The sequence below is a fragment of the Eriocheir sinensis genome, chromosome 22 (assembly GCF_024679095.1).
Source record: "Eriocheir sinensis breed Jianghai 21 chromosome 22, ASM2467909v1, whole genome shotgun sequence".
Taxonomy (NCBI): domain Eukaryota; kingdom Metazoa; phylum Arthropoda; class Malacostraca; order Decapoda; family Varunidae; genus Eriocheir; species Eriocheir sinensis.
Window position 1 is genome coordinate 2,739,799 of NC_066530.1, and position 15,442 is coordinate 2,755,240.

The following is a 15,442-nucleotide window of genomic DNA, read 5'->3' on the forward strand; positions in this document are numbered from 1 at the left end:
CTGGTGTGTGTGGGAGGTACCGGAGAGAAAGGACGGAGATGATGAGGGTGGCACTGAGTGAGATGGGCTGGGATATGAATGGGAGGATTGCAAGAACAGAGAGGGAATGGATGCTGCTGCTGGTGTGTGTGGGAGGTACCGGAGAGAAAGGACGGAGATGATGAGGGTGGCACTGAGTGAGATGGGCTGGGATGTGAATGGGAGGATTGCAAGGACAGATCGAGAGGGAATGGATGCTGCTGCTGGTATGTGTGGGAGGTACCGGAGATAAAGGACGGAGATGATGAGGGTGGCACTGAGTGAGATGGGCTGGGATGTGAATGGGAGGATTGCAAGGACAGAGAGGGAATGGATGCTGCTGCTGGTGTGTGTGGGAGGTACCGGAGAGAAAGGACGGAGATGATGAGGGTGGTACTGAGTGAGATGGGCTGGGATGTGAATGGGAGGATTGCAAGGACAGAGAGGGAATGGATGCTGCTGCTGATGTGTGTGGGAGGTACCGGAGAGAAAGGACGGAGATGATGAGATGGGCTGGGATGTGAATGGGAGGATTGCAAGGACAGAGAGGGAATGGATGCTGCTGCTGGTGTGTGTGGGAGGTACCGGAGAGAAAGGACGGAGATGATGAAGATGGCACTGAGTGAGATGGGCTGGGATGTGAATGGGAGGATTGCAAGGACAGAGAGGGAATGGATGCTGCTGCTGGTGTGTGTGGGAGGTACCGGAGAGAAAGGACGGAGATGATGAGGATGGCTCTGAGTGAGATGGGCTGGGATGTGAATGGGAGGATTGCAAGAACAGATCGAGAGGGAATGGATGCTGCTGCTGGTGTGTGTGGGAGGTACCGGAGAGAAAGGACGGAGATGATGAGGGTGGCTCTGAGTGAGATGGGCTGGGATGTGAATGGGAGGATTGCAAGGACAGAGAGGGAATGGATGCTGCTGCTGGTGTGTGTGGGAGGTACCGGAGAGAAAGGACGGAGATGATGAGGGTGGCTCTGAGTGAGATGGGCTGGGATGTGAATGGGAGGATTGCAAGGACAGAGAGGGAATGGATGCTGCTGCTGGTGTGTGTGGGAGGTACCGGAGAGAAAGGACGGAGATGATGAGGATGGCACTGAGTGAGATGGGCTGGGATGTGAATGGGAGGATTGCAAGGACAGAGAGGGAATGGATGCTAGCTGCTGCTGGGACTGATTGATGAAGCAAATGATAGAATTATAGAAGTCATGAAGAGTTTTCTGGAAAAAGATGTGGTGTGCAAGAAATAGGGAATTGGAAGACTTGTAATGGATACTGCTTGTGTTGTTTTATTTTTACAGGTTTTGCCGATACGAACTACGAATGCCGGACTCTCCAACGGGTCACCTGTACAGCAAGAGCAAGAGCAAGGGTAGTGTTGTAGGAATCAGCTCGCAACCGCAAAATAGCTCTCGGAGGGAGGTTCAACTTGCTTACTTCCCTGTATTTCACTCACCGCTATCGTTTACTTGCCCTGTTTCTGATCCAAAACATGGCATAAATATCAGAGCAACATTTTTAATCAAGATAATGCTTTACAACAAACGAATAGGGCAGATTTTAGAGAGATTCACCCCCACGTTAAAGTTCACTCAGTTCTTCCTTGTTTGGTCTGCCGGTCTGGTGTGTTGTTGTCTTGCCGGCATTATCAACCATTACAAAGATCACAAGTGGTCAAACTAGAACAAAACCGGGCAGATAAAAATTTTCCTCTTGAGAATTCCCCAGTGCGCATGCGTAGTGGACATCAAAGCGACTTATTTCTGCGTGAGTTATTTGTCGCTACACCAGCCCCCAAAACACTGAAGAAGAGGAAGACTGACTTTTCGAGAACAACAAAAAATATATACATAAAACCAGTCGAGGTGATGAGATATTGACAGGTCGCTCAGCAGCCTGACCACAACACCCATAAGTCTGGTAATTACAAGTTGCAGGTGTGTGTGTGTGTGCGTGTGTGTGTGTAGCCAGTTTATATTCTGTGTCAGTCCTCATGTTTGGCTGCCCTTTGGAGGTTTTAATCCGTTTGTGTTTGCTTCAAGGTGTTTGTGTGCATTTCCGGACGAGTTAAGAAAGTTTTAAGGCTCCTTAGGGTGGATGACGGCGAGCGAGTAAAGGTTAGGCTGGATGAAGGCTAGGGAAGGTTAGGATGGATGAAGGCTAGGGAAGGTTAGGATGGATGAAGGCTAGGGAAGGTTAGGATGGATGAAGGCTAGGGAAGGTTAGGGTGGATGAAGGCTAGGGAAGGTTAGGCTGGATGAAGGCTAGGGAAGGTTAGGCTGGATGAAGGCTAGGGAAGGTTAGGCTGGATGAAGGCTAGGGAAGGTTAGGGTGGATGAAGGTTAGGGTGGATGAAGGTTAGGGTGGATAAGGGCTAGGGAAGGTTAGGCTGGATGAAGGTTAGGGTGGATGAAGGCTAGGGAAGGTTAGGCTGGATGAAGGCTAGGGAAGGTTAGGCTGGATGAAGGCTAGGGAAGGTTAGGGTGGATGAAGGCTAGGGAAGGTTAGGCTGGATGAAGGCTAGGAAAGGTTAGGGTGGATGAAGGCTAAGAAAGGTTAGGGTGGATGAAGGCTAGGGAAGGTTAGGGTGGATGAAGGCTAGGGAAGGTTAGGCTGGATGAAGGCTAGGGAAGGTTAGGCTGGATGAAGGCTAGGGAAGGTTAGGCTGGATGAAGGCTAGGGAAGGTTAGGGTGGATGAAGGCTAGGGAAGGTTAGGCTGGATGAAGGCTAGGAAAGGTTAGGGTGGATGAAGGCTAAGAAAGGTTAGGGTGGATGAAGGCTAGGGAAGGTTAGGGTGGATGAAGGCTAGGGAAGGTTAGGGTGGATGAAGGCTAGTGAAGGTTAGGGTGGATGAAGGCTAGGGAAGGTTTGGGTGGATGAAGGCTAGGGAAGGTTAGGGTGGATGAAGGCTAAAGAAGGTTAGGGTGGATGAAGGCTAGGGAAGGTTAGGGTGGATGAAGGCTAGGGAAGGTTAGGGTGGATGAAGGCTAGAGAAGGTTAGGGTGGATGAAGGCTAGAGAAGGTTAGGGTGGATGAAGGCTAGGGTGGATGAAGGCTAGGGTGGATGAAGGCTAGAGAAGGTTAGGGTGGATGAAGGCTAGGGAAGGTTAGGCTGGATGAAGGCTAGGGAAGGTTAGGCTGGATGAAGGCTAGGGAAGGTTAGGGTGGATGAAGGCTAGGGAAGGTTAGGCTGGATGAAGGCTAGGGAAGGTTAGGCTGGATGAAGGCTAGGGAAGGTTAGGGTGGATGAAGGCTAGGGAAGGTTAGGGTGGATGAAGGCTAGGGAAGGTTAGGGTGGATGAAGGCTAGGGAAGGTTAGGGTGGATGAAGGCTAGGGAAGGTTAGGGTGGATGAAGGCTAGGGAAGGTTAGGCTGGATGAAGGCTGGGGTGGATGAAGGCTAGGGAAGGTTAGGCTGGATGAAGGCTAGGGAAGGTTAGGGTGGATGAAGGCTACGGAAGGTTAGGCTGGATGAAGGTTAGGGTGGATGAGGGCTAGGGAAGGTTAGGGTGGATGAGGGCTAGGGAAGGTTAGGGTGGATGATGGCTAGGGAAGGTTAGGCTGGATGAAGGTTAGGGTGGATGAGGGCTAGGGAAGGTTAGGGTGGCTGAAGGCTAGGGAAGGTTAGGCTGGATGAAGGTTAGGGTGGATGAGGGCTAGGGAAGGTTAGGGTGGATGAAGGCTAGGGAAGGTTAGGGTGGATGAAGGCTAGGGAAGGTTAGGGTGGATGAAGGCTAGGGAAGGTTAGGGTGGATGAAGGCTAGGGAAGTTTAGGGTGGATGAAGGCTAGGGAAGGTTAGGGTGGATGAAGGCTAGGGAAGGTTAGGGTGGATGAAGGCTAGGGAAGGTTAGGCTGGATGAAGGCTAGGGAAGGTTAGGGTGGATGAAGGCTAGGGAAGGTTAGGGTGGATGAAGGCTAGGGAAGTTTAGGGTGGATGAAGGCTAGGGAAGGTTAGGGTGGATGAAGGCTAGGGAAAGTTAGGGTGGATGAAGGCTAGGGAAGGTTAGGCTGGATGAAGGCTAGGGAAGGTTAGGCTGGATGAAGGTTAGGGTGGATGAAGACTAGGGAAGGTTAGGGTGGATGAAGGCTAGGGAAGGTTAGGCTGGATGAAGGCTAGGGAAGGTTAGGCTGGATGAAGGCTAGGGAAGGTTAGGCTGGATGAAGGCTAGGGAAGGTTAGGCTGGATGAAGGCTAGGGAAGGTTAGGGTGGATGAAGGCTAGGGAAGGTTAGGCTGGATGAAGGCTAGGGAAGGTTAGGCTGGATGAAGGCTAGGGAAGGTTAGGGTGGATGAAGGCTAGGGAAGGTTAGGGTGGATGAAGGCTAGGGAAGGTTAGGGTGGATGAAGGCTAGGGAAGGTTAGGGTGGATGAAGGCTAGGGAAGGTTAGGGTGGATGAAGGCTAGGGAAGGTTAGGGTGGATGAAGGCTAGGGAAGGTTAGGCTGGATGAAGGCTAGGGAAGGTTAGGGTGGATGAAGGCTAGGGAAGGTTAGACTGGATGAAGGCTCAGTCTGTGTATAGAGGTACTCGTGAAACAATTACAATGGACTTAGAACGCCAAAACTGTCTGGTCCAGCTGGCTCAACTATAGGAAACTAATGACAGGCAGCCACATCCCTTCATTTTTTGCAATTTTGATTAGCTAAGTGTCAGCCAGTCACCATGCTGAAAACCATTATTTTGATTCAGCCCTAGCCCAGGAAATGCTCCCTCTGTACTTAGTTCCCTAAAAATATCTGGAACACTACAAGGCCTACCTATGTTTTATTAGCATCATTGACAGCCTTGCCACTGACAACCTGTAATGTTGATTGCATAATATAAGAAGATGAATTATATTTTTCACATATTGTAATGACTGAAGAAAAATATTTTAGACAATCAAAAAATGAAGTTTACATTTTTATTAATAGTATTATGGTTAACAGTGTATTCAGGTTTTTTGTTTTTTTTGTCTCATCATAGTCCTTGACAATGGTACTCGAAATGTTCAATGGTTAAATTGTGTTAAGTTGACATTTCATGGTGATTTTGAGGTGTCATTATATTTTTTTTGTACATTCCACGTAGTGTTGCAATAGTGTGAGTAGTGATTGGCTGACACTTGGTCAATCAAAATCAAAAGAAAAAACAGAATGGGTGTGGATGTTTACAATTTCCTAATGAATGAAACTGCAGTGGCTCTGAAAATAATGTCAGAATCATAATTTAAAGCAAGGTTAAGAATCTGTTAATTATACTCCACAGTTAAATGTACCTCTAAATCAATCCTTATCCTGTAGAATAGGAGATGGCTGCAGCGGGGGGCCCCAGTGTGGAGACAGTTGTTAAGGAGAAGCTGGTAAAGGCAAAGGAGTTCAAAGTAAAGGGCAATGAGCACTTCAAACAACAGCAAGTCAAGAAGGCCATTAAGAGTTATCATAGGTAAATGTTGATTGTGTACTACTACTACTTTTATATTATTACTACTACTACTACTACTACTTCTATTACTATAACTACTACTGCTGTGACTACTACTACTACTGTGACTACTACTACCTGTACTTTGACAACTACTGCTATGACTACTACTACTTCTTTGACAATCATTTTTTCCCATAAGTTTTTTTGTTTGTTCTTTTGCTATCTACTACTACTATGTACTACTACTACTACTACAACTACTACTACCAATACTACTAGTGCTGATGCTGTTCGTAACTACCACTTCTACAGTAAACTCTCACTTTAATGAACCAATTGGGGTTCAGGGGGTGACCTTGTATATTCGAAAATCCATTATATCTGAGGGATCCAAATTTTTCTTATAAAACAAACTTTGTTCATTTTATGAGCTGAAAGTAAGCTGAGTGGCCTAAAAGACTATCTACATGCTGTCCTGAAGACCACCTGGACTCTAGATTCTTTCTCTAAAGAGAGGCTCAAAGATGAGTTCCAGGGGGCAGCATGAGTCAAGCAAGATGACGCTACTATAAACACATGCCTGTGCCACAACAGGCTGGGGCTGACCATCAGGCCCCACCAAAAAAGCCTACCTGTGCCATAGGGCAAAAAAAAAAATAAAAAAAAAAATAAAAAATAAATAAATAAATAAGTAAATAAATAAATAAATAAATAAATAAAATAAATAAATTATAAAAAAAATCCTTTATCCGAGGGATCTGAACCAAAATATCATATATAATATGAAAATAATGGGAAAAGAAGTAAAATGTGGTATATCAAAGTGAAACATTCTTTAAACTCGCATCGTAAAGTTAGTGCCGTGAAGCTGCGTAACGCGCTGATTGTTGTGTCAAGTAGCTGAATAATGTGCCAGTCAGCAATGTTAGTGGTGTGAGTGGTGTTAGGAGGTTGTGGCCACCATTAGTGATGCATAATTAGCATTGCTAGTGGTGGCCACAAGCTCCTAACACCACTCGCACCACTATCGCCGATTGGCACGTTATGCAGCCACTTGAGACAGCAATCGTCATGTTACACAGGTACTTGACACAACAGTCGGCACATTGCACAGCTTCACGGCACAATCTTTAAGATGAGTTTAAAGAAAGTTTCACTTTAATACAACATTTTACTTCTATTCCCATTATTTCCATTTTATGTATGATATTTTGAGCAAATAAAAAAATATTAAAAATGTCATCTTGGTAATGGTTTCTACACCACTGCACCACACTGCATATACATGCACAATTGATACAGCAGGCTACTTGTTTGTGAGAGATTGAGGGGTGGTACTTTTTCATTGTGTTTTGCAGGTGCACAAATGATGATCTATATACTCTAAACTTATTTTTCTGTTGTTGTTTTATGGGTTATTATTGATGATTATGGATTATGGCTCGCCATGGGCGAGCTATAATCCACCTGCCGTCACGCCCAAAGAATGACTGATGTAAAGCGAGCCAAACCCCTCACCTCAAAGGCATCAAACCAACATACAAACACACGAGGGGGTAGAGGTAGAGGGGGTAAATTACTCCCGGTCCATTTTCTGTTCAATTTCATCAAGGAAGTAACTTTCTAGATTTTTATAAATTTGCTGCCACATATATATGGCTGTGGCACCAGCCATGGATTAATGAGTGGCCAGTGTCACCTCTGTTGCAACTAGGCACAGAGCAGCCACACAACTCCCACAAGTGGGTTGGCAAGTCCAGCGGAACAGTGGGTCAGCTGAGTGCAACAAAGATGGCGTTCCACAAACAGATCCTAAACGCTTACAGGTGACCCTTTACTGGAAAAAGCAATCATAGCTGAACAAATTTGTAGAAAGTAAAAAGATGGTGGAGAGGTGATGCTGGTCACATTCTTAACCCTCTCCATCCGTGACGCAGATGTCGGCGTCACAGTATGGAAAGGGTCAAGAGGAAATGGAAGAGGATTAATCCTCTTCTAAACCTCTCAATCCTCCTCTCAATTCCTCTTAATCCTCTTCCGTTTCCTCTTAAGAGGTTTAGAAGAGGACTAACGGTGACGCCGTTGGACGCTGATGTCACCGGAGTGAAGGGGTTAACTACGACACCCATACATCCAGGTGACCATACATCCCCCCCCCAGTAACGGCTCAGAGTGACTCGATCTTGGTCTCAGCTTGGGTGCCCGACCAACACCACCATCTTGGCAAAACTTGCCGACACCACCAGCACTGCCACCACAAAGGCAATCCCATGCCTGCTAATAGACCACTGGCAACACTACACAGCACCATGGCTAATGGCTGCAGTAGTAGGATTGCCCTGTACACAGAAAAATCCTACTGTGAAGGTGGTGGAGGTGCAGTGCTGGCATTTCAAATCTTACGCCGGTCAGACATTCGTAATTTTTCAACGATTTTTCTTGAATTTTTTTCCCATCTTTGACCGCCCAGATTTTTGCTGGATGCTTGGGGTTTACAGATACCGGGGGGTCAGTTAGTTGATGTTTTACTGTATATATGAGAGTCTGACCTGTAGGCCATTATGATAAGCTCTTTTGAATAACTGCTCACCAAATAGTACACACCATTTCTAATAAGTGCTCATGAGCTAAAAAAAAAATAACTTGGTTGTAAACACTGAATAACTGAGCTTGGTTATAAAAATGAAATGTTGTAAAAATAAAAGCATGATATTCAAACATTATTTCATCTATTTCATGTTAACGCTTGAGCGCTGTTTCTCAAAGTAGTTTTTTTATATGAGTACTAATTGGAATGGTGCATACAGTTTGGCAAACATACCCTAAGTGGCATTGCCTTGACCCTCAGTGGATTGCTATACCTCAAGGGCATCAACCAAGACCTCAACCCCAACAAGCTGCTGGTCCCCACCGAACCTCCACCAACCATCACCAAGGAGGCCAAAGCTGAAGTGGACTCACTCTCTGCTGACCTACACAACAACATAGCAGGTCAGCAGGAAAAGTGCATGCTAAATCCTTATATAGAACCCTTCTCTTAAACTCTTTTACTCAGTGGGTGAATTCCCAATAAACTGCTGCTACTTTATGAATATTGCCTGTATCCTAATGCTTTACCTGGTGGTGGAGCACTGACATGACTTTTGAAAGGGGATACATGCAGCCTATCTAGCGGGTAGACACCTACTGAAACGGGCATAAGCCACTCCCAGTGAAGTATATATGGGAGGTGAGAGGGTGCTGCAAGCCTATCAAACACCCTTCCCATGTTCTCACTTTCCATTTCCCTATTGTCTATTAACACCAGAGAGTAGTTCGGCATACTCTCCAGATAAACTCTCTTACTTTCCACACCATACTACATATACACACAGCATGCCACTTCCTCAAATTTATCAAAATTCTTAATGTGAAATTACAAACTGGTTTGGAGGCCCTATTTGGGGGGGAACACAGACTCCACTTTTGTGTGCAGACCCAGTTGGTGTCTTGATAGCTCTTCCAACTTTTTCTTCATCACGCTCTGCAACATTAGCAGTCTTCACACTAATTTCCATTCTGTGGAACACCATCCCACCTCCTCTAAATCTCAACATTAATGGTCTTTGCTCTAATTTCCATTCTGTGGAACACCATCCCAACTCCTCTAAACCTCACCTTCTCTTCTTAACCAAAACACAGATTTCTGAGGCTAATGACAGTAATCTCTACCCTGTTCCCTCCTCCTGTCTCCATTCAAAATTTCAATCCATAGCTGAATGTTGTATCTATGTACACAATATCATTTGCTCTCATGCCCACAACCTTGATTCTTTAAAGTTTTCCACCATCTGACTTAGACTAATTGTCATTCCTTTACTATATACATCTGTGCTGTGTATCTAACTTAACTCTACCAACTACGGGGCCAAAGGCCAACGATGTAAAATTATTTGACTTTAAATTCTGCTGTGGAGCACATATTGACTCACTCTCCCCTCCCTGAAATCTCCATCTTAGGTAATTTCAATGTTCACCACCAGCTTTAGCATTCATCCTCTTTTACTGACCAGCTTGGTCAACAAGCTTACAATTTGGTCTCCTCAATGATTTAGAGTAGCTGGTTCAGCATGCTACACATATCCCTGACAAGGTATCACACAAGCGATTACTGTGGAAGTTAGAGCATATAGGAGGCCTAAAAGGGAGCCTCCTGGAGTTGGCGAGAGAACGACAGATGAGGACAGTAATAAAAGACAGCATGTCAGGGTGGAGGGCAGTAACAAGTGGAGTTCCACAGGGCTCAGTATTGGCACCAGCAATGTTTTTTATTTACATCAATAACATGGTGGAAGGGACAAACAGTTATGCCAGCCTGTTTGCAGATGATGCAAAAATCATGAAATAAATAAAAACAGAGGAGGATTGCAAAGGGCTGCAGGAAGATCTTGACAGAATTTTTGAATGGAGCCAGGAGTGGGAAATTAAATTTAATGCAAAGAAAAGCAATGTATTAGAAATGGGCACCAGTACAAAAAGGCCGACATGGGACTACTCGATGGGAAAGGAAAATATCCATAAGGCAAAAGGGGAAAAAGACCCGGGAGTGCTGGTCCAGGACAATTTGTCACCAGAAAAACACATTAACAGGATTGTTGGAGTAATGTACAAGCTGTTGACGAATATAAGAGTGGGGTTTCACTACATGGATGAAGAGATAATAAAGAAACTGATAGTAGCCATGATTCATCCAAGATTAGAATATGCAGCAGTAATATGGTCCCCACACAAAAAGAAGCACATACACAAGATTGAAAGAATCCAAAGAGTAGCCACCAAGGTGGTCCCTAGCCTGGCGAACTTAACGTACCAAGAAAGACTGGAAAAGTTGTGGCTACCATCCCTAAAAGAAAGAAGAGAGAGGTGATAGGATTGCAGTTTTCAGGGTGATGAAGGGAATAGATAAAATCGATTGAGAGGATCTGTTTGTATGGGATGGGAGAGCAACTAGAGGACATGAAAGGAAGCTGAGAAAGACAAGATGCTTGAAAGATATAAAGAAATACAGCTTCCCCAATAGATGCATTGACCAGTGGAACAGCCTAGACAAAGATGTTGTTCAATCCAGAAACATAAACGAGCTTAAAGCAAAGTTTGACCAATTGAGACTCAGAGACGGGACCACACAAACGTAGCGCATTTCCTAGACAGCACAACTAGGTAAATAGCTTGGAGACATGCTTTACATTCTAGACCTCTTCATAACCTCTAATCCTTCAGCTTATTCTAGACTCCTCCGATCACAACCTTATTTCTTCATTGTGTCCTCTCACTCCTGTACAACCAATGGACCCACTGAATAGGTGGTGCTTCTGGCATTTTGCATCAGCTTGGTGGGATGACCTGAGGATGTACTTTTCCAGTTTCCCGTGGAATGATTACTGCTTCCAGGACAGAGACCCCGCTGTGTGTTCCTAACGCATTACTGATGTGATTGTCTCTGGAATGGAGGCACACATTCCACATGCTTTCTTTACTCCTCATGCTATAATGCCCTGTTTCAATCACGCTTGTTCCCATGATGTCAAAGTTAGGGAGGCTGCTCACAAAAGGTACCTGAGCTTTCATACTCCTACTAATCATGATCTTTACATATCTGCCTAGAATCATACCAGTCTATTCTTCAACTTGCCAAAATATTCTTTCATAAATAGAGTGTGTTACAACCTTGCTTTCTCTAATTTTTCCAGAGACTTCTGGCACCTAGCCAGAAATATCTCTAACAATTTCACTTGTTCATCTTTCCCACCTCTCCTTAGTCCCAATGGCTGCACAGCTGTCACATCTATCTCTAAAGCTGATCCCTCTGCTCTAAAAATTCCATTGGATGATTCAGGGCACATTCCTTATACCGATCCCCCTTCTGACTCCACTATGCCTCTTATTAAAATCTTAAGAATGATGTGTTCTATTCCCTCTGGCCTCAATCCTCAAATGGCTCATGAACCTGATGGAGTGCCTCCTATTGTCCTTAAAAACTGTGCTTCTGTGCTGACACCCTGCAGAAGTCCTTGCTGAGTCACTGGAGTTACTGGTGATGGCTCATGAGGCACTGCATAAGGTGAAGCCTTGAAATCACAGAAAAATCATTCCTATTATGGAATTTGAACTAATACAGTATCATTTGGAATAGATTGAGAGGTGATATTACTGTGCTACATCATGGAAAGAATCATCTGCATTTCACTAATGACACTCATCATTCCCCAGTCAGCTTGGTGAAAAACAATGAAGGCTACTCCAGACTGATTTAAGCTTATTGGAAATAAGTTTAGAGGCAGTATTATGGTGTTCCATCATGTTAAGAAAACATCTTTTTACCACTATTCCCTCCCTTTATACCCCAGCATGCCTGTTGAAATTGGAGCCAGTGAAGTATGAGCGGGTGGTTGAGTGTTGCCAGGAGGTGACAGAGCTACAGCCGAACAATGTGAAAGGCTGGTATCGCCTTGGTCTGGCACACCACAACCTGCGGAACTTTGATGCTGCTAAGGATGCCTTAAAGGCAGCCAACCAGATAGCTGAGGGTCAAGGTAGGTGTTTATCCTGCTGCCTTTCCTTGGTAACTGTTTTAGAATCATAGCCCACAAGAAGCAATTTTTTTAAAAACTAAATTTTTGAAATACGGCTTATTAATACGTCCTAAGAGTTATAATTATGTAATGCAGATGTGGAACCTGTTAAATACTCATAATGTTTAAAGTCACACTTTCACAAGACAGAGCACTTTTGATAAAACCTGTTGATGGCTAAATGTCTTTCTCTGTCACATTATCTTGATAATTCCATGAACAAATATGCATGAATAGAAAATTGTACAAAATTTACAACCTCATCATTTATTATAGTCACTCATACTTGCATTATCTTATTTATTTTGTCAATTTGAACTCTTTCCAACACACCTGAGCCATTACTATTCTACTGCCCATTGATAAACTAACAAAGTTAGTATTGCACATTATAGGTGACCCTCAGAGTACAGAGGTAACAATAATGAAGTGTGGACAGGCCAGTTCCTAGACTGGCTATCTCAAGCTGCTGTCCCTTCAGCACCAAGCTTACTTAAACAGATTTGTCTCCAAGTCCAAGATCGAATTAGATAGTACCTACAGTACTCATTTTTAGAATTTTATACATGACTAGAACAAAATTTTATTTGATATTGTGAATATAGTAAGAATGCAGTTATAAGCCAGTCAAGTCTCTTTATAAGCAAAGTACAGATAGTAGATACACCTGACAAACTAATCTTCACCGGATGTATACTACAAATGCCATAGCTATGAAATTTAAGAATAATAATTCTGGAATTTCACCTTCTTAAACAAATAACTAAGAATTTGCTTGATTCTCTTTTTCACAGACATGGCAGTGAGAAAGCTGATGGTGGCTGTGGATCAGGAACTCAAGAGGGAAAACCAAAAATTCAATGACATGTTTAAAAACAGCCTTCTAGCAAAGAAAACGTGATATCCCCTCACCATGGCAACTGTGTTGTCTCCTGTTTTTTGCTCCCGGCTACTATACGCTGTTTTCTTCTGCTACTGCCAGCGGGAAATCTTTGTCTGGCAGTGGCTGAAGCAAGTGTTTCACAGCAAATTGACAGAACACTGAATCCTGACAAAGTTCTTGGCAGCAGTCCTGACTTTCACTCATTTTATTAGTTTGCAATTGTGATCACAGTGATAAAATATCATAACTTGTCACTAAAGTTTGCAGAAGTTTGATTTTCTAGTTTGACTGTGAGAAAAGTTGATGACAAATCTGAACATGTTAATGTTAGTGACGATGTTATCTATGTTTGGGTTGAAGTATTATGATTACAGCTACAAAGAGTTATTCATGTCTTAACACTGTGGGAGACACTTGTGCAGAATATTTGTGTGAAAGTGGTTTGCCTTGGTATGAATATTGTGTGAATCCCATTTTATTTTATAATGTTAATATTTTGTCCACTGTATTGGCTTACAGCAGGACTGGGCTACAGGAGGAACAGAAATAAGGGAAAATGTATATTTAGGTGATTGTTGAATACAATATGCATAATTTAAATTCTTGAATACTTGTTTTTTTTGAAAAGGCACTTCAGATAAATTTTTGAGAAGCACCGCTACAAAGTCTTTGTATAGGACTGCATAGGATATATATAGCATGCAAAATTGTATGAAAATTGCCATAATAAAGAAGCTGAAGCATGCTCAATGAAATGTGTTTTTTTTATATCACAACAACCATAATTATCACATCTGCAGTAGTGTAATCTACCATCCACTTGAGTTAAAGAGGACATCTTGTCTGGTAAAATTAAGCCACTCTATAGTACAGAAACAACAGCTTTAAAAGAAATACATAGGGTGTGTTCATCAATTTACTGATATTATTTCAATTAAACAATTAGAATCCTAGAAAGCTGAACTCAATTATGAAAACTCAATGTTGTCAAAAATGTACTTTTAATAATTTTTTATTTAGATGTCTTATAGAACAGGTTATTTTTTCAGGGTATTTTTTCCTGATATGATAATTGAAACGATCTCTACAAATTGACAACATCCCCTACCACTGAAAGACAAACAGCTGCCCTGCCATGTGAAATACTTCATGTCCAGCTTTGTGGTAATTGTAACCATATACAGTGGGGCCCCTTGTCTGGCAATAATAAAAGACTAAAAATTGTCACTATGTACTTCTGAAACTGCTAGTTTAGAGCCAAACTTCAAATAGTAAAAAATAAGAACAGACTGGAACTTTCTGGAAGTTGCTCTGTTTTGTGATATTCCACCTGCTTTTAACAATTAAACCTACATTTAAATATAAATATAACTGCTAATGAGAAAGGCAACAAAAACTTACCATTATATGCTGTGATTGTGCTCTAGTGAATACAGAAGTTCGGAGTTGGGAGTGGATCAGCTTACTGAGACCCTGCACCATTACCCTCATCATCATCACCTCCCCCCCTCCCCCACGGCAGCCAACCTGACATGCAGCAGCCTTGCTCAGTAACTCACTCTTCACATTGCAGAAGCCATGCATTCAGTTGACCCATTAGAAATAGAATATAGTGCAACATTACACAACAGCACTAACAAGTTGTCAAGACAGCAACATCTGCTGAGCCATTGTTTGGGGTTCTGTGCAGGTGGGGTGGGGGTGGTTTGTGAACAAAGCAGAGGGCATAGTTATGAATGTGGGCAGTGTCACTTCTGCTACGTCTTCTTATCTTCCATGAATGTTTCATTCAACTGTGATTGCTGCTTTCGATAAAAGGTCTACAAGAGCTGCTGTGGGAGTACTGCAAAGGAGCTGCTGTGTGGGATAGCATTTTGTTGTGCCCAGCTGATTTACTGTCCAATGTGGCTCACCCTGCCCTCACCTATGGGAAGTTGTGTGGCTACAAGTGAACCGAACACATGACTGCAGCAGGTCATGATCATTAAAGGCAGTAAAGTCCTCAGGGTTAACAGGGCTGAGTGAGGCAACAGGGGCAACAGCACACACCTGCATTCAGTTGACAAGTTGGCGAGGGGATGAGTCAAACAGAACAGTGGATTAGCTGAACAGAACAAAAATGGTGTCCTACACAACATCTCCCTCACAATATTCCCTCAGCAGCTCTTTGAGGTGATCCTACACAAGCAAAGTGACCTCGATATCCTCAACATACACATCAGTAGACTGAACTGTGTCATCTAGCAAGATTTCACATGACTGGACCTTGGTTTTGACCCAGTAGACCTTCAGTTCGAGGGGCTGTGCCTCCTCATGCAGCACTTCGACAGCCATCACCAGGACCTCCAGCGATTCAATGAAAAGTACAGCATCAGTAGCAAAAGCAAGGTCAGTGACCTTGACATGTCACCAACAGTTGCTCCATACACAACGACTTTGATCAACTTTGTCTTATACCCAGTCCATACAAGTGTTGAAAAGTGATGAAGTAAGGACACACCCCTGCCTCACACCTGAATAACA

General features: G+C 43.5%; 1 protein-coding gene across 3 annotated transcripts; it reads left to right on the forward strand.

The window, feature by feature from the left end:
* Positions 1–1,772: 1,772 nt before the first annotated feature.
* LOC127001936 (tetratricopeptide repeat protein 9C-like) lies at positions 1,773–13,664 on the forward strand. 3 transcript variants are annotated; one of them, XM_050867194.1, is made up of 5 exons: positions 1,773–1,940; positions 5,302–5,443; positions 8,274–8,416; positions 11,812–11,997; positions 12,831–13,664. In XM_050867194.1, the coding sequence occupies exons 2-5, from the start codon at positions 5,310–5,312 to the stop codon at positions 12,935–12,937; spliced, it is 570 nt and encodes a 189-aa protein (XP_050723151.1). In that variant the 5' UTR covers positions 1,773–1,940; positions 5,302–5,309; the 3' UTR covers positions 12,938–13,664. The 3 variants fall into 3 exon arrangements, with proteins under 3 accessions (XP_050723151.1, XP_050723152.1, XP_050723153.1); XM_050867195.1 differs by having other exon boundaries at positions 1,776–1,957; XM_050867196.1 differs by having other exon boundaries at positions 1,776–1,940; positions 5,307–5,443.
* Positions 13,665–15,442: the final 1,778 nt, after the last annotated feature.